We start from the raw sequence: 26,946 nt of genomic DNA, 5'->3' as shown, positions 1-26,946 counted from the left end.
ATCTGGAAGGTGCATGTTTGAAGAGCACTGCTTCACTGGGTGGTAGCCAGGACCTTGGCTAGGGCTTGCAGCTGGGCTTTCTGGTCCACTGGCCCTCCACACAGAGCCTGCCCCTCCTCTCACTAAAGTCGATCAAATATTTAAAGAATGTTAGCTGGAAGAGAAGCCAAGTTGCTAACCTATTTAATGTCTCTGTGAGCCTATGTTTATCATAGTGTCCTATAATCTCTTCCTTTTTCTTTCTGTTTCTATAGTGTCTATGGAAAACATTGGTGAACAAGGTAAATTATTTTGTTTATTGTTGTGGTATAATAGTTTAAAATAGTTTGAAGAAACCAATGATCCATTTAGAATTGGTTGGAATTAAGAAACGACTCTTTTGGAAAGTAAGAGAGTTAATGACATCTCATTTCTTTGAGCCCCTAAAACTGAGTGCTGTCACTTGCAACAAGAATTCGACTCACCAAGTGGCTGTATTTATTAAGAGATTTTTTGTAGCTGTGAAATAACAGGAATTTCATCTATCTCTATCCCAGCTTGGGATACTACCCAACAAATGAATTATCTACATAATTTATGAGACCTGCCATTGGGCTCTGATAGTCTCATGATGATTTAGGTGCTTTAGTAAATAATTCAAATTTTTAATGATTCTATAAATATAAATAACATTCTCTAGAAAAGTTAAAAATTTCTATTAAGGTTTTTAAAAATCAAACTGCTGTCTGCTAAAACTGCCTGTTTCACTCAGCTATGCCCTGCAGTGCTGAATTGAATATTATTCAGAATGAATTCATACTGTATGAAAAATTAATAATTTAAATATGTTAGTAAGTCAAGACTTTAAAACACCACATGAAGTGTGCTTCACTGCATTTTCTTAAGAGAAGTATGCAGAATGCTTCCCTCCACAGTTGTCCAAGGTGATAAATAAAGCAATTGAACTCCCAGTGGAGGAAATCTCTCCTTGTCCAGATGGTCACTGTTTAAATATGTTGACATTACATTTGGTGCCACCCCAGTATCTATGGGAGCCAAGCAAATAGGCAAACAGCTTTTCACATAGGAGCTGCTTTTGCTGCTTTCATCAGTAATGCCAAGGTATTAGAGCCTGAAAGTTGTAACATTTGTTTAATGCTGCATTTTCTCTTCAAAATTGAAGGCATAGGTCGGGGATGTGGCTTAGTGCTAGAGTGCTTGCCTAGCAAGCATGAAGCCCTGGGTTTGATTTCTCAGTACTACATAAACAGAAAAAGCCAGGAGTGGTGCTGTGGCTCAAGTGGTAGAGTGCTAGCCTTGAGCAAAATAAGTTCAGGGGCAGTGCCCAGGCCCTGAGTTCAAGCCCCAGGACTGGAAAAAATAAAATAAAAATATTGCAGGCATAATTTTTAATTTTGATAATTCAGGAAATGTCCCTGTTAGCTGTTCTACCAAAAGATGGGCATTTTTCTAGCGATGGGCGGGTTCTGTTATGGGCGAAGATCTACTTATGTGTTTAGAAATTAAATAAAAAAATAAAACTCTCAGCTTTATGTTTATTATGTTCAAAGAGTTGTACTTCTTCTATGATGTAAGTGAGCTGTTATAATTATAGTAGGCAATCTGGATCAGTTTTAGAGCAAGCAGCTCTTTTGTGAATGCCACAAATTTTGAGTATGTATTTGCATATTATAATGATAATTTTTTTCTCATTTTAGTTGTGTGTCTAATGGCTTATCATCTACTTTTTGCAATGTTTATCTGGTCATACTGGAAAACTATCTTTACATTACCGATGAATCCTTCAAAAGAAGTAAGTTAAAAATTAACAAAGCTATCGTAATGGTAGAAATCAATAATAATGATGTGTGAAGAAATACACTTTGTTCTTTTTACAAGTTATGCAAGCTTATTGAGTACAGTGAATTCTTTTTGGATAAATATTGTTTGTTAGTAAATTCTTGAATTTTTACTTGATAAATATGTTTTTACCAGATGGTTATTGCGTTTCTAAAATAAATATAAATATATGTTGCATTAAATATATAAATGTATATCCAATATATTTTCCAATATATTAAATCTGTTATATATTCCAGTAGGAATATATAACAATACCTACAGGGAACAGCAGGTATTGGCGGTGGGGGGAGGGGTGGAGAGAGGGGTAGGGGAGGGGCAACAAACAATCTCTGATACCAAAAATTTTAAGTGGAAAGATATGATTAAGTCTCCTTTGAATACATCATTCTGAGTCTTTCATCTGGTTAAGTGTTTTTGGAGCAAGGGGCGTGTATCTTAAACATTGTTGTAACATTGGTACTTAGCCTATTCTTCAAACATTTTAATTCTTAAAACATTACCAAAGTGACCCTAACTTCATGCATGTGCCACCAAATGTTTCCAAACAGGCTACTCAGTTTGTATGTACTTGGGGGTGTTTTGTTTTTGTTTTTCAAAACAGTTTATAGCAATTTACTTTTGATTTTAAAGTCATCTACGTACATGATGCCTGGCCTAAAACTTTTTTTTGTTTGTTTGTTTTTAGCAAGAGAGAATATCTGGTGCTTCCTTGATAACAGTAGTTTGATTGCTTTTCTGGCCCAGCCTGGGGAGGTCAGGCTACAAGGCTTTCACACTCTCCTTAACAGCCACACACATTCATTTACGTATCCCAACTATCAAAGTAGTGTGGAAACACATATAAACATCATTTGTTTTTAGCTGATGATTTCAGGGAGCAAACTTGAAAAGAGCAATTGCTCAAATGCATACCGTAAGCCTCTACATATAGTCTTTGGTTTTGTGTTCATTTGGGGAAAAAAAGCTGGAGTATTCTGAAGTTAAGAAGAAGTAAGTGCAGGGGGAGGATGGGAAGGGATGGGAAGGGGAAACAAAGGAGGAGGCTACAATGCTTGATAAGAAATGTACTCATTATCTTGCCCATGTAATTGTAACCCCTCTGTACAGTATTTTCACAATAAAGAAAGAAAGAAGAAGTAAGTGAATGATGTGAAATTATAAGAAAAGGAATGTTAACTTAGGGAAGAATTTTGTCAATTACCTTAGAAACTCATAAGCAACCTAACATATCTAGTAGTTTCATGCTAGTAAATGTGATACATTTACTTTGAATTATTCATAGTATATTGGTTTTGGACAACAGTTATTTTTATTTCCATTTACCTTAAGTAAAGGGTATGAAATTTTATGACAAGATTTATTCAATGATTATGCAAGTATGAATATTATAATTAATTTAAAGTTACATTTGAAAGCTGGAGATTTTTTTTTATTTTTTTAAGCTGGAGATTTATTAACAGAGCTGTCAATCATATAAATACAGATTTTAAAATTTATTCTCTAAGAGTAACGATTTAGGCTAAGATCTGTCCTAATTTTCATTAAATTGTTTTTTTTTGTTTAATTGACATACTTAGGTACATTTTTGGGTCAGTATTGGGGTTTGAACTCTTACGTTTGTAGGAGGGTACATACTCTACCACCCTTCCAGATCTGTCAATTTAAAAAAATATTTTAAAGAATGCTAAAATATTCACACATGCAAAAGTATATGAAATGTACAACTTCAAGAATAATAAAATGAAAACAGCTAAATAATTACTTTGCCAGTATGTATAATATTTACATCTCTCTATGTACTTCATAGTGTATTTCCTTGTATTCTTCAAGAAGTATCAAGTATTCTTCATTTTATGTTAATTGTCCCCCTTTTTTTTTCTTTTTCTTTTCTTTTTTTTTTTTTTTTGGTCGGTGGTGGGGCTTGAACTCTGGGTCTGGGCGCTGTCCCTCAGCTCTTCAGTTCAAGGCGAGCGCTCTACAACTTGAGCCACAGCACTACTTCCGGCTTTTTCTGCTTATGTGGTGCTGAGGAATTGAACCCTGAGCCTCATGCATGTGAGGCAAGCGCTCTACCACTGAGCCACCTTCCCAGCCCTTCACAAAATGAATAATTTGTTTTTGTTGAGCTCTAGAAGTTTATGTTATTGTTAATTTAAAACTTAGATGAGAAAATATAGCTGAATGATGTTTCTACTGTTATTCCTAATACATGCAAATAAAAAATTCACCTATCGAGCTATATATATTAAGTAGGCCATTTTATTCTTTTGTATAATTAATATTTGGATGGAGCTTTACAGTCATAAGTACTTATTTCATAAAACTTTTTATACATTCTATTCCTTTTAAGTTTTATAAACACTGGAGAAATATATATGGCTATTATTATTATCTTCTTTTTCTGGATGCATAACATAGTGATCTGTGAGGTTTAATCAACTTGTCCAGATTTGAAACTCTGGATATACCATACACCACTATTAATAATTTATAAGTGAGTTGGAGTATATTAGAGAAGACCAATATGTTATCACTCCTCTGACAATACTGATTAAAATTAAAATTTATTCCACAGTTCCATCTCTCCTATGCAGAGAAAGAACTATTGGAGAGAGAGCCAAGGGGCGAAGCTCATCAGGAAGTTCTTAGGCGAGCTGCCAGAGACCTTCCCATCTATACCAGGACCATGTCTGGAGGTAAAAGCATCCACAGTGAGGCTTCAGTACAGTAGCCAAGTTGATGTGCTGTTGTGACTCTTAGGAAGCATATTCATAACTTAGTCTGTCACTCATTTGTGATTTGTTGGATTGCTTTAGATCTTTCTTCTGCAATATGTAAGACAGAAAAGAAGCACCAATAACCCTGGCACAGAGATCTCTCCTAAATCAGAACTGACTTTAGATCTATTCCTCCTACGTAACTGTGACTCAGCCACAATGAAAGAATGGCTGAACTCGTGATATATAGTGCAATTCAGTCTTAAAGCTTTAATGATAGACTTTGCTGTTTAGATTTAAGGGAGCGATATCTATAATCATGAAAAGCTTATATATATATATATATATATATATATATACATTTTATCATAAACTTCAAGCAGTAGTTATATAAAATAATTTAGATATTTATTCATCTTTGAAATTTAAACTATTTTTTAAACAAATACAACTGAAATAGTGAATCTCTTACTTGGAAGTGGGGTATGGTGATAATATACTTATAATCCTTGCCTTTAGGAAGTAGTTATGGGGGATCCACAGTTCAAGGCCAGCCTGGACTACAGAGGGTGTTCCAGGTCAGACTTAGTGAAATTCCATCTCAAAAAACAACAAACACAAAAGGAATCGATTACTTGGAAGCTTAGCATGGTGCTGCATACCTGTAATCTCCCATTCTGCACATAGCTAGAACTAGGAAGACCCACAGTTTAAAGCTGGCTTAACTTTGGATTGTACTTTTAAGGTAATTTAAAACCTAAATAATTGTCATAAAAATCACACACACACACAAACACACACACACACACACACACATGCACACACACACATGCACACACACACACACACACACACACCTATTTTCTGTGTTTTAAAGCTGTGTTGCCCATTGTGGTACCTATCCATTAGCCCATCTGGCTACTGATCATTGATAATATAGGTAGTCCACATTTGAGATGTGCCTTAAATGTAAGATACATGACCAATTTCAAAGATGTAACATGAGAAAAAGAATGTAAAATCCCTAATGTTCTAATATTATTTGTATTATTTCTCCCTTATTTTAGAATCATAATGTAATCTTAAGTCTCTCACATAAATTTTTAGCTTGTTTACTTTCACTGTTTGTCAGTGATCAAATGTATCCTGTGCGCTGCTTGTGTGATAACAGTATCTCCATTAGTCAACCCATTTGGGGCTACATATGCTACATACTGTAGAAGAAAAGGCAAGGACTTCAGCTGCAAGACTAGCATTCTCGGAAGAACTCCCTCCTTTATTTACTTCTACTTGTGTATGTTGCCCCATGGAGATAGGAGATCTTTCCCAATGTAAGCTTCTGAGAGAATCTATTGGAAATTTCTGAACTCTGTTTCTGCAGTTGTATCCTCACCTCATTGTACACAGGTTATAATTTAGCCAAAGAGGACTACCTACTGCAACAGAAATGTACCCTGTAAACCTTACTGTAAATGGTAATGGAAAATATCTTGGGAAATTCTTCTCAAGAGAGTCCTTAGTTTTGAGTAAAACTCTCCAGAAAACTCAAATTGTAGGCAAGTCTTCCTGAGTTTTATTTGTGTGTGTGTGTGTGTGTGTGTGTGTGTGTGTGTGTGTGTGTATGTGCATTTAGACAGAATTGAGTGTGGAAAGTCTTTTTATCCAAATTTAAAAGCAATAAGCTTTTTTAGAACTTAATTCTGAAGAAATGATTAAAAAAAACCACTATTTGCATATTCCATTCTGCATAAAATTGAAGACTAAGGGGAGCTTTTGTTCCTAGCAATCCGCTATTGTGACAGATGCCAACTTATAAAACCAGATCGCTGCCACCACTGTTCCGTCTGTGATAAGTAAGGAAACCTTTTATTTCTAAAATCTTTACATGCTGGTGATCATTACATATAGTATTTATGTTCTATTTTCCAGATTATCATCTCTGTTTCCTAAGTAAGAATTATAGGAATCATAACTAGAACTGTAACTTGCATTAATACCATTGTGGCTTATGGCCACAATCAATAGTCCCTATCCACTAGATTCATGGTGAAATGGAGCACATGATTTTGAGCAGTTCTGATATCGATAGTTCAATTAAAAACAAAACCAAAAACGTCTGTAGTTTCCTCCTTTATAAAGCAATTGATTTCCCAAAGTCAGATATTATAATACTTAATATGCAATGTGAGCAACATAACTTGGCTTAAGGACTGATATTAACAGGAAAACTGTATTCAGATTTTGTATTAAATCTATTGATATTTTATGCTTTCTTTAGCATGAAGAAATTGTATATTAATATATTAATAGAAAATGAGTTGAAAGATCGATGCTGGTGGCTCATGCCTAACTCCCTAGTTACTCAGAAGGCTGAGATCTGAGGATAAGGTTCTGAGCCAGCATCAGCAGACAAATGTGGAAGGCTGCTTTTTCCAAATCACAAACAAAAAGCTGAAGTGGAGGTATAGTTCAAGTGGTGAAGTACCAGCAATGAGCGAAAAAAGCTGAGAATGTAAAACCCCAAGTCCAAGTCCCTAGCAGCACAAATAGAAAATGAACAAGAGTTGGCTTGCTTCTTAAATCATGTATAGTTTAAATTTAAAGTTCATAACTAGAGCCAGTTATAGTGTATATTTATTTATCTATTTAATATTATTTATTTTGCTGGTCCTACAGCTTGAACTCAGGACCTACACACTGTCCCTGAGCTTCTTTTTGCTCAAGGCTATCACCTATTACTTGAGCTACAGATCCACTTCTGGCTTTTTTGGTAGTTTATTGGTGATAAGAGTCTCATGGACTTTCCTGCTCTGGCTGGCTTTGAACCACAATCCTCAGATCTCAGCCTTTTTAGTAGCTAGGATTACAGGCATGAGCCACAGGCTCTCAACTTACAGTTTTATTTTAGATGAGAACTTTCGCTATTTCTGAATATTGAGCTGAATAATGCTGCAATGTTTTACTTGCCACAAATGTTTAAATAAGAATTTATTCTTTTGTTGTGATAGCCTAATGGCATTAAAATTTTGTGTGGTGTTATATTTGGTGTTTTACCCTGATTTTTAGATGCATCTTGAAGATGGATCATCACTGCCCATGGTGAGTATGCCTCTGTACTTAAGTTTCTTTTACAAATCATAATAAGTTGAATTATTTCATTATTTACAATGTTTTCACAAATGAAATAGCGGTTTGGTTGAACAAGAAGACACTTCCTGATTTAGTTTCTAACATTTAATGAGTCAGATAGACCCTTTATTTAGGAGAATTTCCACGAAATGATGTTAGTACTACTATGTTAACCATATAAAGGTTAATGGTATCTTTACAACAATGGTATCTCTGGTTGTACATACAGAGATTCTAAAATCCTATGGAGGAATTTTACACAAAGATTTACAAATTGATTATATATTAAAGCACCCCAGGAGATGGTTGTAATAGAGGAATAGATTACCTAAAGCTTTAACAAAATAGCAAATACACATCTAGGGTTAAGTAAGAGTTTCTCACATGTAGGGTTGAATGCAAGTACACACAAATGCACTAACCAAAGTGTGGTATGTGCTGAGGGTGGGGGGATAGTTTCAACGGTGAAATTCCTTAGAAAATCTATCTTACACTCTGAAAGTGGCCCTTGAAAGGGGTGAGGAGAGGTGAAAGGGAGGAGGGCAGACAGGTGAAGGGAGGAAACAGGGAAGGACACAGTCATAATATCCAACCAAGAAATGAGGGGAGTGGCTGGGGAGAATGGTGAAAATGGGTGACCTGGACAAGGTGCAGTGTACTTATAAACTGATTCTGTTGAATGTACAATGACTTAAAGAAGATAAAAGTATAATTTAAAAAACAAGTAAGAGTTTCTACTTAGAATTCATTAATGTTTTCCAGTACATCTAAGTCATAAAATTAGATGGGTTAGTAAAGCAAAACTGGCTTTTTACAGATAATAATACATTTGTGGTTCTAATTTTCAGAAGTCAGAGCAGCGAACATGTTTCTCTATACTTACTATCCACCTTCTTCCCTGCCCAAGGGATCCAGTGATACTTGTGTCACTGGTACTGTATTGGAATAAACATGCCTGGAAAAGGGAGGTGCTCCATCTTTTTTCAGTACAAGTGACTACACTGTATACTGAATCTCTCCCCTCCCCCCTCCTCTGTGTACTGATACTGTGACTTGAACTGAGGGCCTCATGCTCTTACTCAGCATCTTTGCTCATGGCTGACACTCTTATCTCTTGAGCCACATCACAGCTTCCTGAGTAACCAGGATTATAGGAATGAGCTACCCGTGCCTATCTCTCTTTCTCTTTTAATAAATCCTGAATATGTTCCCATATTAATACATGGAAAGTTATTCAGTGGTGGAGTGCTTGCCTCGCATGCACAAGGGCCTTTTTTGTAGCTATTATGCTAATGTAACTTATTAAAGGACTTTTAGAATAATACTAGATGGTTGGAGAGCCTTTTATATGGGTTTTGCATGTGGTTTTGAACTTTAGCATGTCAACGTTGAGCATTTGCAACATTAAACAGTGCATGTCCGGTTTTCAATGATTTTTAGCATAAATGCATTGGCCAGTTGAGATTGCCCATCAGGATTCAAGGGATAGACTCATTTTGGTTATTTTAACTAAAAAGAGTTTCTGTAGTATTTCCTTTACTAATTTTTTCTGAGTCATTTTTCCTTTCAGTATAAAATTTATTAATTGCACTTATAGTTAGGCATGCTTGCTGAAGGGTTGTGAGCACAAATCAAAATAAATAATTTGGCCGAGCACTTGTGGTTTATACCTGTAATCCCAGCTACTCAGGAGGCTGATATCTGAGGATTGTGCTTCAAGCTAGCCTGGGCAGAAAAGTCTGTGAGGCTCTTATTTCCAATTAGCCACCAGAAAACAAGAAATGAAGTTGTAGCTCAAACTAGTAGGGTGCTAGCCTTAAGCAAAAGAGCTAAGAGACAGTGCTCAAGCCCTGAGTTCAAGCCCCATGACTGACAAAAAAGAAATAATTTTAGCTTTAACTGATTGAGTTGAGGATTGTCTTCCAAAGACTTTACATATAATCTATTATTTTTATACTAATGACAAAGAAGACATCATATGTTGTGTTTTGACATGGAGGAAAGCAGGCTCAGGAGAGTTGGAGAATATCTTAAAGTCACACAGCCAGCTTTGGGGATTGAAAGGCTATATTCTTTTTTTTATGCTTTTATGGTGAAAATACTGTACAGAGGGGTTACAGTTACATGAGTAAGGTAATGAGTCCATTTCCTATCGAGCATTGTTACCTCCTCCTTTGTTTTTCCCCTACCATCCCTTCCCTCCCCACCTCCCAACTCCCCCCCCCCCACAAGTTGTAAAGATTGTTTTCAACACAGTGTCTTGTACATCTCATTGTTACAATGGATCAACCTGTATCCTTATTTCAGCAGGGCATTGATGTCAAATACAGTGCAAACAGGGGTTATACTGTGGGGGAAGAACATACAAGAGAAACAAAAAAAAATCACATAGCACATTTTAACTATGTTAAAGCAATAGCAAGAAAGAAAACCTGTGTCCCTATCTTGTGGTTCATTTCACTTTACATCACCTTATATGATCACATGTACATAGCTTTTGACCTTTTCTGCTTGTCCTAGACTTATACTAGTTGATTGCAAATAAGGGAAATCATGGGACCTATGTTTCTTTGGGCGTGGCTTACTTCACTTAATATAATTTTTTCCAAGTCTGAAAGGCTGTATTCTTTTCAATATATACATTCAGATCTAGGAAGCAATCTCGCCAAAATAGAGCCTATGGCTATGGTTTATAGTGTCCTAAATCACTCATGCACGAAGGACATGTACCCAACGTGTATTTTGTTTCTCCATAAAAAAAATCATCTCTTTTCTAGGTGGAGGAAGCTCTATCTTGTCCATCTTTCACAGCAGGCAGTTAAAACGTCTTAACTAGAAACTGTTATGAAAATAGTGAGATATTACTCAAGATGACCATTTCCTCTAGTAATGTCTCAAGCACTTGTTTTTTACCGACTTTTTCCTGTTACCTGGCTGAGGTGGCAACTTATACCCATGCTCTCTGAGTAGAAGTTAAAGTAAGATAAATTAACTATTATAAAAATCTCTGACTAAAATTATTTTCTTTCTGCAAATCTGTTCTTCATCACTTGATACAGAAGCGGCTGGTGTATTCCTGTAGGATGAACAGCATTTTGTCTTCTACTTGTAATTCTCTCTGTTAAGTCAGTTGTTGCTCACACCCACATCTCCCAGTCTGACAGTACCACATCCTTTTTCTACCCACACTTTCCTCTTGAAATCAGCATGCACAAGCAAAGGCAATACCCTGCATCTTTTTGAGACAGATTACAATTAGATGAGGCTTGGATAGCACTGTTAATATTTTTACTTCTTGCCATTTTTTTCTTTCCTGTGTCATAAAAAGCATTCTCAGCATTTGGTTTGCATTTCTGAGGGAACCTATAGAATGGTATAAATAACTTTCCATGTTATTTTTTTAACCTCTTTATGAGTTCTTTCCTGTGTACAAGACTGTTAGGTTGACAACTTACTGAATTGAACTAATGAGCTCCTTTATATTTTTTGAAATAGAAAATGATTATTTTTCATTTAAACATAGTTTTATTTTGAAAAATATTAGGAAGAAAATGTTTGCTTTCCTTGGGGGCAGTCATAGAGATTATTTTACCAACATTAGAGTGGGAAGAAAACATTAAGAAAGGGAACCCATATACTAGGACATAGGGTTATTAAACCAGTTCTTCATGAGTTAATAGGTGACATATTACTCCTCTTGTCATATGCACACAAGTCTACCTAGTAGAGCCTTTGTCTTCTGAAAAGTAAAAGAAAATCCTTTGAGAGAATAACAAAAATGAATTGTATTTTTATTTATTGACATAGCAGTTGGAATTCTACCCTTTACTGCCCACCATATAATTTTAGAGTACAAGCTGAGGACTTATAAATTTCTAGATTTGGAATCTAGAATTAGATTTTGGAAACAATCTCAAATTACTCACTTTACAGGTAAGGAAAATAAAATTCTAATAGTTTATGTTCTTTCTCAGGACCATACAGTCACCTAGTGTCAATTATGCATTTCGACTCTTATCTGTGTGGATCCTAGTCTGTTTCTTTTCCTTTTCTTTTTTTTGGGAAACATTTTATAATTTATATATAAAATCTCAGTACAAAATCCTGTTTCTTTAACTTCCTAATTAGTGTGCTTTGACAGTCTAGTTAGCTCAGTGACAGCACGCAAGAAGTGTCTGAAGGATTTCATCCAATTAAGGAAACTTAAAAGATTTTAACTTAGTTAATTACAATTGAACATAGAATGCAAACCATCAAGGAAGGATTTAGTAAATTCTTTGAATCTGGCTTGAGATTATTAGGTCTCTACAAGCTCTGAACTTTTAGGTATGAGGTTATTCGTATATTTCAATATGAAACATAGTATACTAATCATGCTTGCTTAATGTAATATTAGATATCAAATACAGAAATTTCTTTTTAATGAAATAAATTTTTAGTATTTGCCTATGTAATAAAACTTTATGACTTGAAGTGCTAATAGTTTAAAAAATGCTGTCTTAAATCAGAGCATTTTTAATACTGAAGTTGACAATGTAAAACTCACTGAGACTGTTTCTGTTTTGTTGGCAGGGTGAACAATTGTGTTGGATTTTCAAATTATAAATTCTTCCTTCTTTTCTTGGCTTATTCTCTTCTGTACTGCCTTTTTATTGCTGCCACTGATTTACAGTATTTTATCAGATTTTGGACAGTAAGTCATTACTTTAGTAACATTTCTTTAGTTTACAAAAGTGTCTAACGTTGATTTTCAGGTACTGGCTTTCTCAAACAGAATTAATTTATATACAGTCAGTCCTCATTATTTGCAGGTTTTATGTTTGTTAATTCTCCTTCACAAAATTTATTTGTAACCTCCAAGTCCATGCTTACAGAGCTTTTGCAATCATTTGATGCATATAGAGGGGCAGCATGTCTGAGTGCTTTATCTGTATAGTCCTGGTGGTGGGAGAATGAGGCAATCTCTTCCTGTCTTCTTGTTCCAGCCCTCACACTTGTGTGTGTCTCAGTCTCTTTGGTGCCATTGTTTCTGCTTTTTTGTGTGTGATTTTTGTGTTTAAAATAAACTTCAGACATATTGCTCAAGTACTGTCTAGGACTTCTAAACAAGACTGATGTGTCTTATGAAGAATACATATGTATTAGATAAGCTCCCTTCAGATGTGAGTTACAGTACTACTGCAGTTAGGTTCCATAGTAATGAATCAACACCCTATGAATAAGGTACCTTGAAGCCCAAACCACATCAGACAAGGTTGTCACTGTTCATGACAACTTCATGGAACATTACTTTTGTGAATAATGAGAACTGACTATGTAAGTGGAATTTGTTCAGTGTTTGAAAATAGAAGTGTTTTCCCTTCGTGTGTAAGATTGTTAAGCTCTTACGTCCGCAATTAGGTATTCTTTGATTAGGTTTTAGGGTAAATCATTTGTTTTCTGCTTTACTTTTTTTTTTGTAAATAAAGGCAACACAAATTTAGAAATAAACTATTTTATGACAATTAAAAAGAAAGTATTTTAAATATCCAAAGATAGTTCTTATGAACACTAGTAAGAAGCATTGTCAGCATTGCTTTTTATTTTCATTGACTTATTCCTTATGATTGGAAGAATGTCTGAAGTGCTAGATCATTCACTTGAGGTTTGAACCTCATTTAACAATAACATAGCTCAGCACTAGGAAGACACATCATGGCATCCTCAGAGCTTCAGTAAATGTGTTCAGCTCCCAGCTCTCCTTCCACAGCTAGTCCAACCCTCTCATCACTAAATAGTGAGGGGCAGGCTGGTTTTTTTGGTTTGTTTTCTGAGACAACCTGTTCTAGCCCATGGATTTTGTGAGGTTTATTTTAGACATATTACTTGCTAATGTTGATTTTTTTCTGCAATGCAGATAGTTTCAGTAGCTTGAAACATTATTGTGGATGTGTTGTATGTATTCTTTTTGTTGATGCTGTTGTTTGCTGTAACACAAAACACTAAAGTTCATTTTCTGACCCCATAATAAAACCATTTAAACATTTGTGAATCCTGTATGTTAATTAAAAAAAACCTGGTAGTAAATTTAAAACTATACTTTATAGTATCATTTATCTTGCTTCCTATTATAATTTGTGCTACCATACTTTTCTATGATTTGATTATGCAAAAATAATAAAGTATTCAAAATTTTACTATTTTCCACATATATTCTTATCCCAATAAATATTTAATGTAATAGAAATATGTTCATTTTTCTCCTAAAGTTTTACCATGACACCATGTATCTTTCTCCATATCTACATTTGAGAAATATTTTAAGCAAAAAAATCCTTTTACTGACTTATATATAAAAATAGGAGAATATTTCTTTGACAAAACAATTTTCTTCCTTTCTTTATAGAATGGCCTACCTGATACCCAAGCCAAGTTCCATATTATGTTTTTATTCTTTGCTGCAGCTATGTTTTCTGTCAGCTTGTCTTCTCTGTTTGGTTATCATTGTTGGCTAGTCAGCAAAAATAAATCTACATTAGGTGAGTATCCAATTAATGTAGTTGATAGAATTTTTAAAGTATATGTAGAGAATAATTGAAAGTTGACATATAGTCAGATGTAACTTGTGCTGAAGTGGTAAAAAAATATTCTTTCTTTCCTTCTTTCCTTTTTCAGAACTCTAGTATATTCAACTTTGAATTCAGGGCTTTGAATATTTCAAGCAGGTACTCTAGAAGCAGGTTTTTTTGTTTTTTGGGGTCCTGTTGTGGGGCTGAACTCTGGGCCTGGGCGCTGTCCCTCAGCTCTTCAGCTCAAGGCTAGCGCTCTACCACTTGAGCCACAGTGCCACTTCCGGCTTTTTTCTTTTTGCTTATGTGGTGCTGAGGAATCGAACCCAGGGCCTTGAGCATGCAAGGCAAGTGCTCTACCACTGAGCCACCTTCCCAGCCCCAGAAGTAGGTATTTTTTTTGGGGGGGGTCCAGTCGTGGGGCCTGAACTCTGGCCTGGGTGCTGTCCCTCAGCTCTTCAGCTCAAGGGGAGTACTCTACCACTTGTGAGCCACATTGCCACTTCTGGCTTTTTCCCCCCTGCTTATGTGGTACTGAGGAATCAAACTCAGGGCCTCATTCATGCAAGGCAAGCGCTCTACCACTGAGCCACCTTCCCAGCCCAGAAGTAGGTATTTTTGAGGCAGGCCTCTAATCCTTTTTTGCTTTTTTATTTTTCCGTCCCTCCCTCCTTCCTTCCTTTCTCTTTCTTTGTTTCTTTCTTTGTTTCTTCCTTTCTTTCTCTTTCCTTCTTTCTTTCTTCTTCCTTCTTTCCTTCCTTCCTTTCCTTTCCTTTCTTCCTTCCCTCCCTTTTTCTTTCTTCCTTCTTTCCTTCCTCACTGTCCCTCCTTTCTCTTTCCCTTCCTTGCTTCCTTCCTTGCTTCCTTCTTCCTTGCTTACTTGCTTCTTTCCTTCCTTGCTCTCATTCCCTCCCTCTCTCCCTTCTTTTGTTTCTTCATTTTTCTCTCTCCCTTCCTTCCTTGCTTCCTTCCTTCCTTGCTTCTTCCTCCCTTCCTTCCTTCTTCCCCCTCCTCTCTTTCTTCCCTCCTTTTTATCTTTTTCTTATTTTCTTCTTCCTCCTCCTTTCCCTCTAAGGTAGGAAGAATTGATTGTAGTCCATGGTTACAGAGGTTTCTGTCCATATAGTCCCTTGGCTTCTGCTAAGTACAAGCCCATGCACTGTGAGACCGAACATGCAGACAGGAGCATGTGGTGGGAGAAGTGGTTTACCTCATGGTGGACAGGAGGCACCAAGACAGAGGAAAGTTCTAGAGACGTGATAAATGACTCAAAGGTCCCCAACGGATGTGTTTGTCTAGATCAGGGCCTCATCTCCTAATAGTTTATTCAGCTGTGAGTGACTAAACCCACTGATGAAGGTAGAGCTGCCACTGTCTAATCACCCCCGAGGCCCCACCACAGCGTCTGGTCTTAGTTATTTTCAGAGGGACTGGGCTGTCTTGGACCACAATTCTCCTATTTCAACTTCCCACTTGGTGGGAGGATGGCAACACACCACCATATCCAGAATTTTGTTGTTTGAAAATAGGGTCTTTTTTAATCTTTTCTTCAGGCTTATCTTGATTCTAGATCCTTCTGCGCTCCGCCTCTCCAGTAGCTAGGATGCTAGGCATGAGATGCCATGCCCACTGGCAGTGCAGAGACTTATAAATCCTGGTGGCTGCTAAGGACATTACAAGCTGTTCAATGGCATTATTAAATGATTTATATTCTTTTTTTTTCTTTTCATGTTTGGAACCTCAAACTCATGAGGCTTATGCCTTACCCATAAGGAATACAGGCAAGAGCCACCATCCTGTCTGACTTCATGTTTATTTTTAACATTTGGGTGAAATTTTATTATATAAAATGCTATCAGAAAAAAATGTTAGTATAATCAAATATCTTATGAGCAAACAACCTTATTTCGTTTTATTTTGGCAATTACATTATACTTTCATGCGAAGCCATTGAATTTTGTCTTTAAAAGGTTTAACTACTAGAAACGTTGAACTTGTTCAAAATATAATTTAAAAAGTTTTATAGAAAGCTCAACATCATAGAGTGACATGCTAAGGATCTCACAAATCACCATATTTTGCATACTGGCTAGTAAGAAGTTCATTTTGAAAATGATAGATAGAAATCATTATACTTTCATGTTCGTTCCTATTCTTAGGATAAAATCTTAGACTGCATATGTCAATACTATTCAAGAAGAAAATATAGCACTGTAAAAGGAACATGAATGGTCTTGTTCTAGTCTCAGTGCTGCTCATTTTTCTTTTGTGTGGCCTTGAACAAGTCCTAGAGCCTCTCTGAGCCTCAATTTTCATTCTCAGAATGGGCATAACCAGATACAATGGATAATTCTGATTTGGATCCTTATTTGGACAGATTATTTCCTGTAGCATAGCTGGAAGTATTTTGTGCTTATGTGAGATTAAATTTCATTGATATTGAAAATGGAGTTTATTGACTTAGGTTATAGAATATATGTATAATATTCTTTCATTTTGATTTTTAAAACATATAAATTCAAATATATTTATTCTTCCATCTATCTATCCATCCATTTATCAAAAGATGGAGAGGACAGAAAGCTTTAATATTTCCTCAGTTGTATTCTCTAGTTTTCTCTAGTGTACATGTCCCATAACTTACACCTTAGGTTATTTAAGAGTAGACTCCCTGTGTGTCAGGGTTCTTGATGAGGCCCTGAGCACTCTCAAGAGACTAGCTACTGGCTTGAAGTGTCTCACTCCACTCAGTTATTCCTAAAGAGTAGGAATCGTGGATCTTTATTCATGTGGCTGGTTTCCCACTTTTCCAGAGGCATTCAGAAGTCCAGTTTTCCGACACGGAACAGATAAGAATGGATTCAGCTTGGGTTTCAGTAAAAACATGCGACAAGTTTTTGGCGATGAGAAGAAATACTGGTTTCTGCCTGTTTTTTCAAGGTACTTAGCTGTTGTGTTTTTTCAGGTTTATCTAAAATATTGGAAGCCAACAAAAGGCAATTGAAAAACCTCATGTTCCACAGGTCTTGAATTCAACATACAGATTTTTTTCTTCTTCCTCTTCCTCCTCTCCTTCCTCTTTCTCCTTCTCCTTCTCTTTTTTTTTGCTGGTCCTGGAGCTTGAACTCAGGGCCTGGATGATATCCTTGAGCCTCTTTGGATTCAAAGCTAGCACTCTGCCACTCAAGCAACAGCTCCACTTCTGCCTTTTTCTGAGTAGTTTACTGGAGATAAGAATCTTATGGATTTTTCTGCCTGGGCTGGTTTTGAATCATGATCTTCAGATCTCAGCCTCCTGAATAGTTAGGATTACAGGCATGAGCCATTGGACCCAGCTCAGATTTCTATTTTGAAAGTATTGTTTAGTTTTGTTTTTTAATCTACTATTCTATGGATGTGGAAATCACTTGTTTCTGTAAGTACAACCACAATACTGAAGCCTGTGTGTGACCCATGTTTTACTGGTAGTATGCTTTGCACTCTTACTTTAGCATTTTACAGGTTTCAGCATTGTCTTTTTTATGATTCCTCTATTTTATTTTAATTATAGCCTAGGTGATGGCTGTTCATTTCCAACCTGCCTTGTTAACCAGGATCCTGAACAACCACCCACTCCTGCAGGACTGAGTTCAGCAGCTAAAAAGTAATCCTACATTTTTGTTTTACTGTTTTCAAATAATGTGTTTTGTTCTCTTCGTGTTTGGGTAGTATGTTCATTTGGGGGGAAAAAAATCAAGGACCTAAAATAATTTATTCCAGTAGTTTGAAATTTGGAGTTAAAGGAGGGAAGGGAGAATAACTCTAGAGGGATGCATGTGGGTTTGGATTATATCTATAAAATTATACACATGGTCTAGAGGAGAATGGAAAATAGCTATAATCACAGCTTGGGAGGCCAAGGCAGGAGGATCACTAGTTGGAGCCAACCTGGACAACATAGGAAGACCTTATCTCAAAAACAACAACAGCAAAACCACAACAAAACAAACAACAAAAAAAGGAAAAGCAAAAGCAGCAGCAACAACGAATGTGTTAATTTGCTATACATTGAAATGTCCTTTGATTTTTTTTTTTGATGTAGCAATTACAAAAAAAAAATGTAGTTCTCTATTGCTCCAGGAAGCTGACTTGGAAGAGAACTTCCATATGTTTTCTCTAGGGTAACTTTTATAAATCTCTGAAAAAAAATGTCTCCAGGCCAGGTCTTTGGAGATTAAAGGGACTTGGAGACATTTCTTTGATCATCCTGATATTAGCAAAGTCATGATGTCCTTTATGCTTTTTAAAGATCTCTAAACATTACCAGAGCCTTTCACCCACAAATTGATAAGGAAGGGAGCCTTGGAAATTCATTGTGTGGAGACTTTTACTTTAGCTTTCAAGTTGTTTTTATTCTAGTCAGAATTTGAAGACAGTAACAGAAAGAACAGAAATATAATCCTGACTTTGGTACTTACTAGCAAGAGTCTTTTAATGAATTTTCAGTGGCTCAAAACACTAATGATTTCACGGTAAGACTGTGTATCTAAATGTGTGTAACATATTTTAAGCCAGTAATGACAAAAGCATAACCAGATCATTCCTTATTGGACTAAAGAGATTTTCTTGGGTACAGCATCACACTCCTCTTCTCTCACTAACATATCCCACGGATCAGCAGGACGTTTCCTGTGGATCCTGGAGTGAGCCCAGAAGTTCTTTTTAAGATGGTGTTCAGGCCAAAGGCCATTTTGATGTATTTTAGAGGGACATTTGCATCGGAGCCCTTTCCTTGGTTATGCTGTGTCAGTTTTGGCTTTTTAAATCACAAGAGTTAAGTGTCAATGGATTTAAAAACTACTTCAATGCTAAAAAATCAATTATGTAAGGATAGGTTTTCCAGTTTTGTAGTATTCTTTTGGCAGGAGTAGGGTTTGAACTCACGGCTTCCTGCTTGCAAGGCAGGTACTGTAGCACTAGAAATATACTCCTAATCCTTTTTACTTTGGCTGGTTTCAAGGTAGTGTCTCAGGCTTTTTCCAAGTTGGACTTACGATTACTGCACCCAGCCATTAATAAGCTTTTATAAAACTTAATAGTATTTGCAATATTTTTATTCTTGTCCATTTGTTTTGGCCAGTCCACTCCCCAAATTGAACATTAGACATCATGTTTCATTATAATAATGACTTATAATATCAGACATTGTAATATCAGACATTGTAACATTTCTGGAAATGATGCTCAAGTTTGTTGTTTCAGGGAGAGAGCATCCTTTGTCCGAACCATCAAGACCACTCTGGAATCCTGGGGCAATTGTTTTCAAACTTGTTCTCCTGCCATCTCCTTCATATTTTTTCCATTTATTTATTCATTTATTTACTTATTTATTTAGATTGTGAAAATACCATACAAATGGGGTTTTAATTACATGGGCAAGGTAATGAGTACATTTCTTATCAAGCATTGTTGCCTCCTCCTTTGTTTCCCCTTCCCATCTCGCCACCCTTGTAAAGTTCGTTTTTCAACATAACATCTTGTACATCTCGTTGTTTCAATGGGTCCACCTTCCCCTCCACAAATTATACCTACATCAAATACAGTGAAAACGGGTTATACCGTGGGGGAGGGGCATACAAAGCAACAAAGAAATATCTTATAAATATGTTAGAAACAGTAGCAAGAAGAAAAAAACACTTGAGTCCTTATCTTGGGGTTCATTTTGCCTAACATCAACTTATCTGACCATTTCTGCTTGTCTCAGACATATACTAGTTACTGCAAATAAGGGAAACCATGGGACCTATGTTTCTTTAGGCCTGGCTTACTTAATTTTTTCCAAGTCTTTCCATTTCCTAACAAATGGGATAATGTCATTCTTTCTGATGTATCTTCTTCATGTTTCCATACCCATATCACTTACAAAATTAATATTTTTGTTTAAGATAGTTTTGAAACTTATTTCAAACCAGATTTTCTATCACTGTCACAAATGAGAAAACTAGTGTAGTTTGCCATAAATAGAATATAACTTTAAAAAATAAACTTGATGATAAAATACTAAGTTCTAAGTAGATTCCCTTACCTACCTACTACTAGGATTGCCTCCCTATTTCAGTATCAGGCTAAGGGCCATTTTCTATGTCAAAAGTAAAACTTGAGTTAGCCACTATCATCCTGTTCTAATCAAGAAAATGAAAGGACGCGGGCAGAGCTGTTCTCAGGAAAGCAGGTGTCTGTGAAGCCACAGTTAGCCTGGTCCTTCCTGTAGTGATCTGCATTCCACAGCTTGAGTTCACACGAGAAATTCTCAGCAGTACGGTCAAGAGTTAACTTAAGATGATTATTATTTTTCAGTCCTGAAAACCATCAATTTCCTGCAAAGCCATTAAGAGAGTCCCAGAGCCATCTCCTTACTGATTCTCAGTCTTGGACAGAAAGCAGCATAAACCCAGAAAAAGGCAAAGCTGGTAAGGGTGAGATTTTGCACTTATCTTTTGATGTTTTATTTTTAATACATGTAAGTGGTGGAAAGTCCATTGTGTTAACTACAGAATCTAACTACAGAATCTACAGGATCTATCACCAATTTAGAATTACTTTCAAATTTTTCCATTAATAGCTTTAGCAGTAGAAAATTGCTCTGTGAAAGATGGTTCTACATTGCTTTTGATTGAATATAAAGAGCCAAATTTTTATCATTGCATGTTCCAAAGGTGTTAGAAATAAATTCAAAATGCAAAATATATAAAAAAAGAAAGACGTGTGGTCATTTCAAATAGAAGATTGAAAAATATTTGCTGAGTTCAATGATGTGATTGTCCTTTATCCTAAAATCTCTACCTTATTTCAAAATTTCCAAGTGATCCCATTGTTACCCCTAACTTTGGCTGTCTCTGATTTATTCTCATCTCACTTTCATTTCTCAATAGTGTTGTTGTTTTTAATTATTTTCTTCACTCATGGTATAATTTGTTAGCAAAGATTGTTTTTGAAGTTAGGTCTGCTTACAAATCTCAAAGTAATCCGATTATAATGCTGATGTGCATGTGTGTGGCCTTGTCTGTGTATGTGTGTGCAAATGCTACACAGGTGATGACTGGCAAATACAGGATATGTGTGTATGTTTTTCCACAAACATCAATAGTATATACAAAGAACCTTTACAAATGTTCTGGGGATTTTTCATAGATGGATAAAGTAGTCTGCGTATTTGTCAAAACAATAAAGTATATTAACTTGTTTTTTTCTTTGAGGTATGAGTAACCCTGCATTAACCATGGAGAATGAGACTTAATTCTTAAGGTAAAATAAGTTCATATTTTTAAAAAGATAAGCTTTCTCTTTATTGTTATCTTGTATATTTTTAACTTTTTAAGACTATAGTTTCTATCAATATTTACTTTTTAGTAACTTTTTAGAAGACATGTTGTTTGATCTGTGGAATTGTATTAATCTCACTGGAGCCCCTGGGTACAAATCTGGCTTCAGTATTAGTTTTTATATTAATTCGATATACTTTAAGTTTTTATAACAGTGCATTAAATGGCAGAATGTTGAACTTCACCCAGGCACCAGTGGCTCACACCTGTAATCCTAGCTACTCAGGAGGCTGAGATCTGAGGATCGCGGTTCAAAGCCAGCCTGGGCAGGAAAGTCCGTGAGACTTTTTTTTTTAAATTAATTTATTTATTTTTTATTTGTGAACATACTGTACAGAGGGGTTACAATTACATGGGCAGGATAATGCGTACATTTCTTATCAAGCATTGTAGCCTCCTCCTTTGGTTTACCCTTCACATCCCTTCCCAGCCTCCCCCCCCCCCCCCCCCCCCCCCCCCCCCCCCCCCCCCCCCCCCCCCCCCCCCCCCCCCCCGACCGACGTTGTAAAGCTCGTTTTGGACATGACAACTTATACTTCTCGTTGTTGCATCAGGTCCACCTGTATCCTTAAACAACTGTTTTTTCCGTGAGACTTTTATCTCAAATAAACCACCAGAAAATCGGAAGTGGCGCTGTGGCTCAAGTGGTAGAGCACTGGCCTTGAGCTGAAGAATGCAGGGACAGTGCCCAAGCCCAGAGTTCAAGCCCCACGACCGACCGCCCCCCAAAAGAAACGTTGAACTTCAAAATTACATTGTCATTTCATAGGCTCATAAATAAATAAATTTATCTTTTTTTTTCTGTCTTTGGGAGGATATATGGTCATCTTGTGACCATCCATTAACAGAGTATTACTGGCTCCAAGCATACAATGATTCTATCTTGTTTGCACAAACCACCATCATCTCCATTCATGGCCACAGTGGAACCTCATGGCATATGCCACACTTAAGTAATAGTTCTTTCTTCCCTCCTTCCCTTCCTCCCTCCCTTCCACCCTCTCTTCTTGGTATTGTTACTGAAGCTTGAACGTAGAGTCTTATACTCTCATATGCCTTTCTTGCTATTTTCTTCTTTCTTTTTCTTTCAGCATTTGAACGTGGGGGCCTCATGCTTGCTAGGTTAGCACTCAACAACTGACACATCCAGACTGTTTCTTGCCTTAGTTATTCTTTTAGATAGGATCTCACTTTTGAGCAGGGTTAGTCTCAGACTATAATCCTTCCACCTATTCCCTGTAAGCTAAGACTACTGACATGGAATGCCATTCCTGGCTTATTTTATTGAAGTAAGCGCATACTAATTTTTTGCATAGACATGCCACAAACCACAATTTGTGGGTCTCTGCCTCCTAAGTAGCTGAGATTACCATTCTGGCTCCAAATTTAAATTGTAATTTTTAAAACCCTATTGTTCTTAATCCTTAAGTTCATTGTAGCATAAAGCTACAATAAGAAGTTCTTTTGGAATAAATCCACAAAAATTCAAAAAATCTAAAAATCTATAAAGATCTAAACAACTCTGTAGATTTATTGTAATAGAATATAAAGACTGATACTTAAAGTATTAATATAGCTCTGTAGTTACAAAATTGCAATACAGAATCCAGAATTCTAAGAGAAGCAAGAGATTAGTAACAAAAACAAAATCAACAGTGTCAAAGTACTTGAAAATATTTTTGCTGTTTTGGTTTTAATGAATAGCCATGTAATTAATGTGAAATATGGTAACATGCCAGGTGACTGGTATTTGGCCGGTGGGAGGCCAAGGATCATCTCTGAGACATGACAGTAACTGAAACTATGGTAGGAGAAAAAAAATGTAATCTTCTGAATTCTGTTTAATAACAAAGACACAATATTAGATTTCTACAAATAAAGGCTTTGACTAGGAGTATACAAATACCATTAGGAAATATCAGAAATAAAAAATCTCGTAGAACATAGTTACTTAACATAAAATTTCACAGGTTTTTTTCAATATTTTGAATCCTTAGTTATAATACTATTTGAGGTCAGTGTTATTACAATTTTTTCTATATATTAAGTATTTTACATGATAATACTTGTATCTTGTGGATCATCTAGATGAGGTAGGCCAGTGTTACATTTGTTAATTAGCTCCAACACCTTGCATAATGTCATATAGTTTCTTAATAAATTTTTGCTAAGTAATCAAACATTGAAATAAAAAAACTCATAAAACCTTGACTTAATTGAGTATATAATAATAGCATTATCAAACTAATGGTAGCATGAATCAACTGCACAGATGGAAAAAATTAAGTGATTTTTGACATAGTTTGTTTTTCATTTGGTAGTAAAATATAGGGTTTTGTTTGTCTGTTGTTGCTTTTTGTGCCAGTTCAGCAGGCACAACTCAGGGCCTGGGCACTGTCCCTGAGCTTCTTTGCTTAAAGTTAGTGATCTACCACTTGAGCCACAACTCCAATTCTGATTTTTTTGGTGGTGGTTAATCAGGGATAAGAATCCCATGGGCTTCCTGCCCAGGCTGGCTTCTGTGATCCTCACATCTCAGCCTGCTGTGTTGGTAGGATTCAGGCAGGAGCCACCAGTGCCCAATTATTAAATGTAGTTTTTAATTAAAGTTTTCAATGGTAGACAAGACTTTTTAGATAGAATGGCATATACACAAAAAAATAATAATAAGAGCTCAAAGCACTGGAACAATAGCTCCAGTAGCATGGCTGCCTAGTAAGCACAAAGCCCTGCAGGTTCAAACCTCAGTACTCTCAAAAAAGAAAATGATATTTTTCATTATACTTCAGATTTGCAGTTCATTTAATACACACACACATAGATTAGATGTCATCTGTGATTGATGGCCTACTTACCAAACAATATCTTTGTATTCTTTTTGAACTACATTAATAAATCATCTGCAGCTATATTGGTGAGGAGCTTGCTAGGGATTGAACCTAGTCTCCTGCATGCTAGACAGGTGCTGTACCATTGAGCTATACCCCCAGTCTGATCTGTCCTTCTAATAAAATATTTCTTAGTTCAGTACAGTTTCCATATTGTTACAGTGTACCCAAATCTATGTTAAAAACTTCATATTTAGCTTACCCAACCTTCACTGTCATGTAATACAAATATAAAAGTGTTTATGCATATGTGTATTTTCTTAAATTTCTCAGCCAAATCTTGCCATTCCCAACTCCAGTTAGCTACAGAGAAATGCACCAACGTGACAGCCTGCCACTTAAGATTGTAGTATTAAACCAGTAACATTCCTAAGCTTTATGGAAGGACTCTTGGACCCTACTCTAGACTTACTGGAATCTACATGGAAACAAACCAATCAATAAAGTCTTCATGTTTTTCTGAACATTGTTTGAGAACCATTAGTATAGAAGATTTTACTCAAGAACATACCTACTGAGCCTTGTACCAAAGAAAACAATTTGAACACAGGATGTATGTTATTGTGACAAATAGTGAGTACATTGCTTATGTTGTTTTTTTTAAAAAATGGTTAACACAATAGTGTCATGTTTTCTGTTTTGTTTAAAGGTACTAATGATACAGAAGGATGAAAGAGGCTTCTCACAGGAAGGCACCATCTGCCACTTGTGCTTGTATTATACTTTGGGGCAGATTTTTTTGTTCATTTATTTTTATTTCTTCCATACTGGGAAATCTAACCCAGAGCTTTGTGCTTGCAAGCACTGTACAACTGGGCTACATAAAGCATAACATGTTTTGATCCAATATATACATTGTTACAACTAATGAATTCCTATTATGTATTAAAAGTAATTGTGGTTTAGTTATCAAAGGGGAAATATCATCTATTAAAAACTGGGAATAAATTCATAGGTCAGTTTTTTACGAGCTTAATCCCATTAGCTATTTGGGTTTTCTGATTCAGAAAGTGTGGGCTAATGGACAAAAATTGATACATTCAAGCTACATTATAATTTTAAGCTTAATTTGTGAAATCTATTCACTACCTTTAAAGAGAAGGTAAAAATCAGACTTAACATTGATTTTTCCCTCTATGTGAATCTAAACCTCAGACAGAGAGTTCTAGCAAAGTGAATATGGCCGTCCATTTTTGCCAGATGTTAATTAAAATTCTAATCTTTTCTCCTTTCTGGAAAGTAAGCATTGAAACTTGAGCTTACTATTCAAAGCAATTACCTAGAAAACTTTTCTCAGAACTAAGAACGTTCTGACAAAAGAATTCTATTATATCAGAAATATATTTTCATCTCTTCTAATCTTAAATTGGTGGGGCAAGAAATCTATTATAACAATTATTCTTTTGTTTGGCTTTTATAAAATCTCTTCTTCAGGTTATTTCTTTTATTGAATATATGTATTTAATTGTTGTTGAGAATTCCATAGAGATCAATGGATTATTTCTCCAGGAATGTCTATATTATTTCTATATCTTCCTAAAATATAACAATCTGTATTTTTCTTTAAATTCATATCAGGATTAAATTATACAAATCATTAAACAAAACCATACACTTTTGGAAATTTAGTTCAATATGAACTAAATGGTGTGCTGTCTGGAAATTAGTTTAAGATAAGCTAACATGATGTGTCTGTTGATGCCAAAATGTTTGGCTTCAATAAACATATTCAGAAGCTCCTGTGCCTTGTATGCACTATTTAAAAAAAATCTCACTTAAAAAAACAACACTTGAATGGCTCTTAAGTTTTGTAAATGCTAACAACTAGAATAATAAGGTATATAATTTCTTTGGTAGTGATTTTGAGAATGTACCTATTAAAAACAGCTAAGTAATTGGTGTAAATATGTTCAACACACCATAAGCTAGATCAGGAAGTAATAGAGTAAAAGATCCATGCAATTGCTAATCTGTGCTTTTAAAAAATATATAGTTTTATATTAAATATGTTTATGCCAGCTGAGTCCATTTTCCAGTTCATTTCAGTGCAATTGTTTAAACTCTAGAATGGCCATTATTTGCACTTTTTTTCTTATTCAAGTGTTTGATCTGACAATCTGCTTTAAGAAATCTCAAAGATATAGTAGTTTTACTTTTATCTTGAAAGTTTTTGGTCATTTGTCATTACCTGAAGTGCCAGACTAGACCCTCTAACTCTTGCTATTAGTCTTAAGGGACAGTAGCCACATATGATATATTAAGAATTATGTGCAGCCAAGTGTTTGGGGAAGCACAGTAGTACTACAGCTGTTTTCTTTGACATTCTGTTAAATATTTCTTGTCCAAAGGAAGCTAGGGGTGAAGGGAGGGATTTTTATCATTTACCCTGCTAGAATAATGTTAACTCTTCCTCCAAGTCTTTGGGGTATACATTAGATTTGGATAAGTTTTAAAAAAATAA

The 26,946-nt window shown here is 35.7% G+C and overlaps 1 protein-coding gene across 1 annotated transcript; it reads left to right on the top strand.

The window, feature by feature from the left end:
• The first annotated feature begins 232 nt into the window (after nt 1–232).
• Zdhhc2 (zinc finger, DHHC-type containing 2) lies at nt 233–26,946 on the top strand. Its single transcript, XM_013024792.1, has 12 exons — nt 233–281; nt 1,698–1,792; nt 4,418–4,538; nt 6,343–6,412; nt 7,626–7,658; nt 12,261–12,381; nt 14,074–14,206; nt 17,050–17,176; nt 17,787–17,879; nt 20,573–20,685; nt 21,472–21,520; nt 25,135–26,946. The coding sequence occupies exons 1-11, from the start codon at nt 260–262 to the stop codon at nt 21,510–21,512; spliced, it is 969 nt and encodes a 322-aa protein (XP_012880246.1). The 5' UTR covers nt 233–259; the 3' UTR covers nt 21,513–21,520; nt 25,135–26,946.

Source organism: Dipodomys ordii, unplaced genomic scaffold (assembly GCF_000151885.1).
Source record: "Dipodomys ordii isolate 6190 unplaced genomic scaffold, Dord_2.0 Scaffold4, whole genome shotgun sequence".
NCBI classification, from domain to species: Eukaryota; Metazoa; Chordata; class Mammalia; order Rodentia; family Heteromyidae; genus Dipodomys; species Dipodomys ordii.
This window is presented reverse-complemented; position numbering and strand designations above follow the sequence as displayed.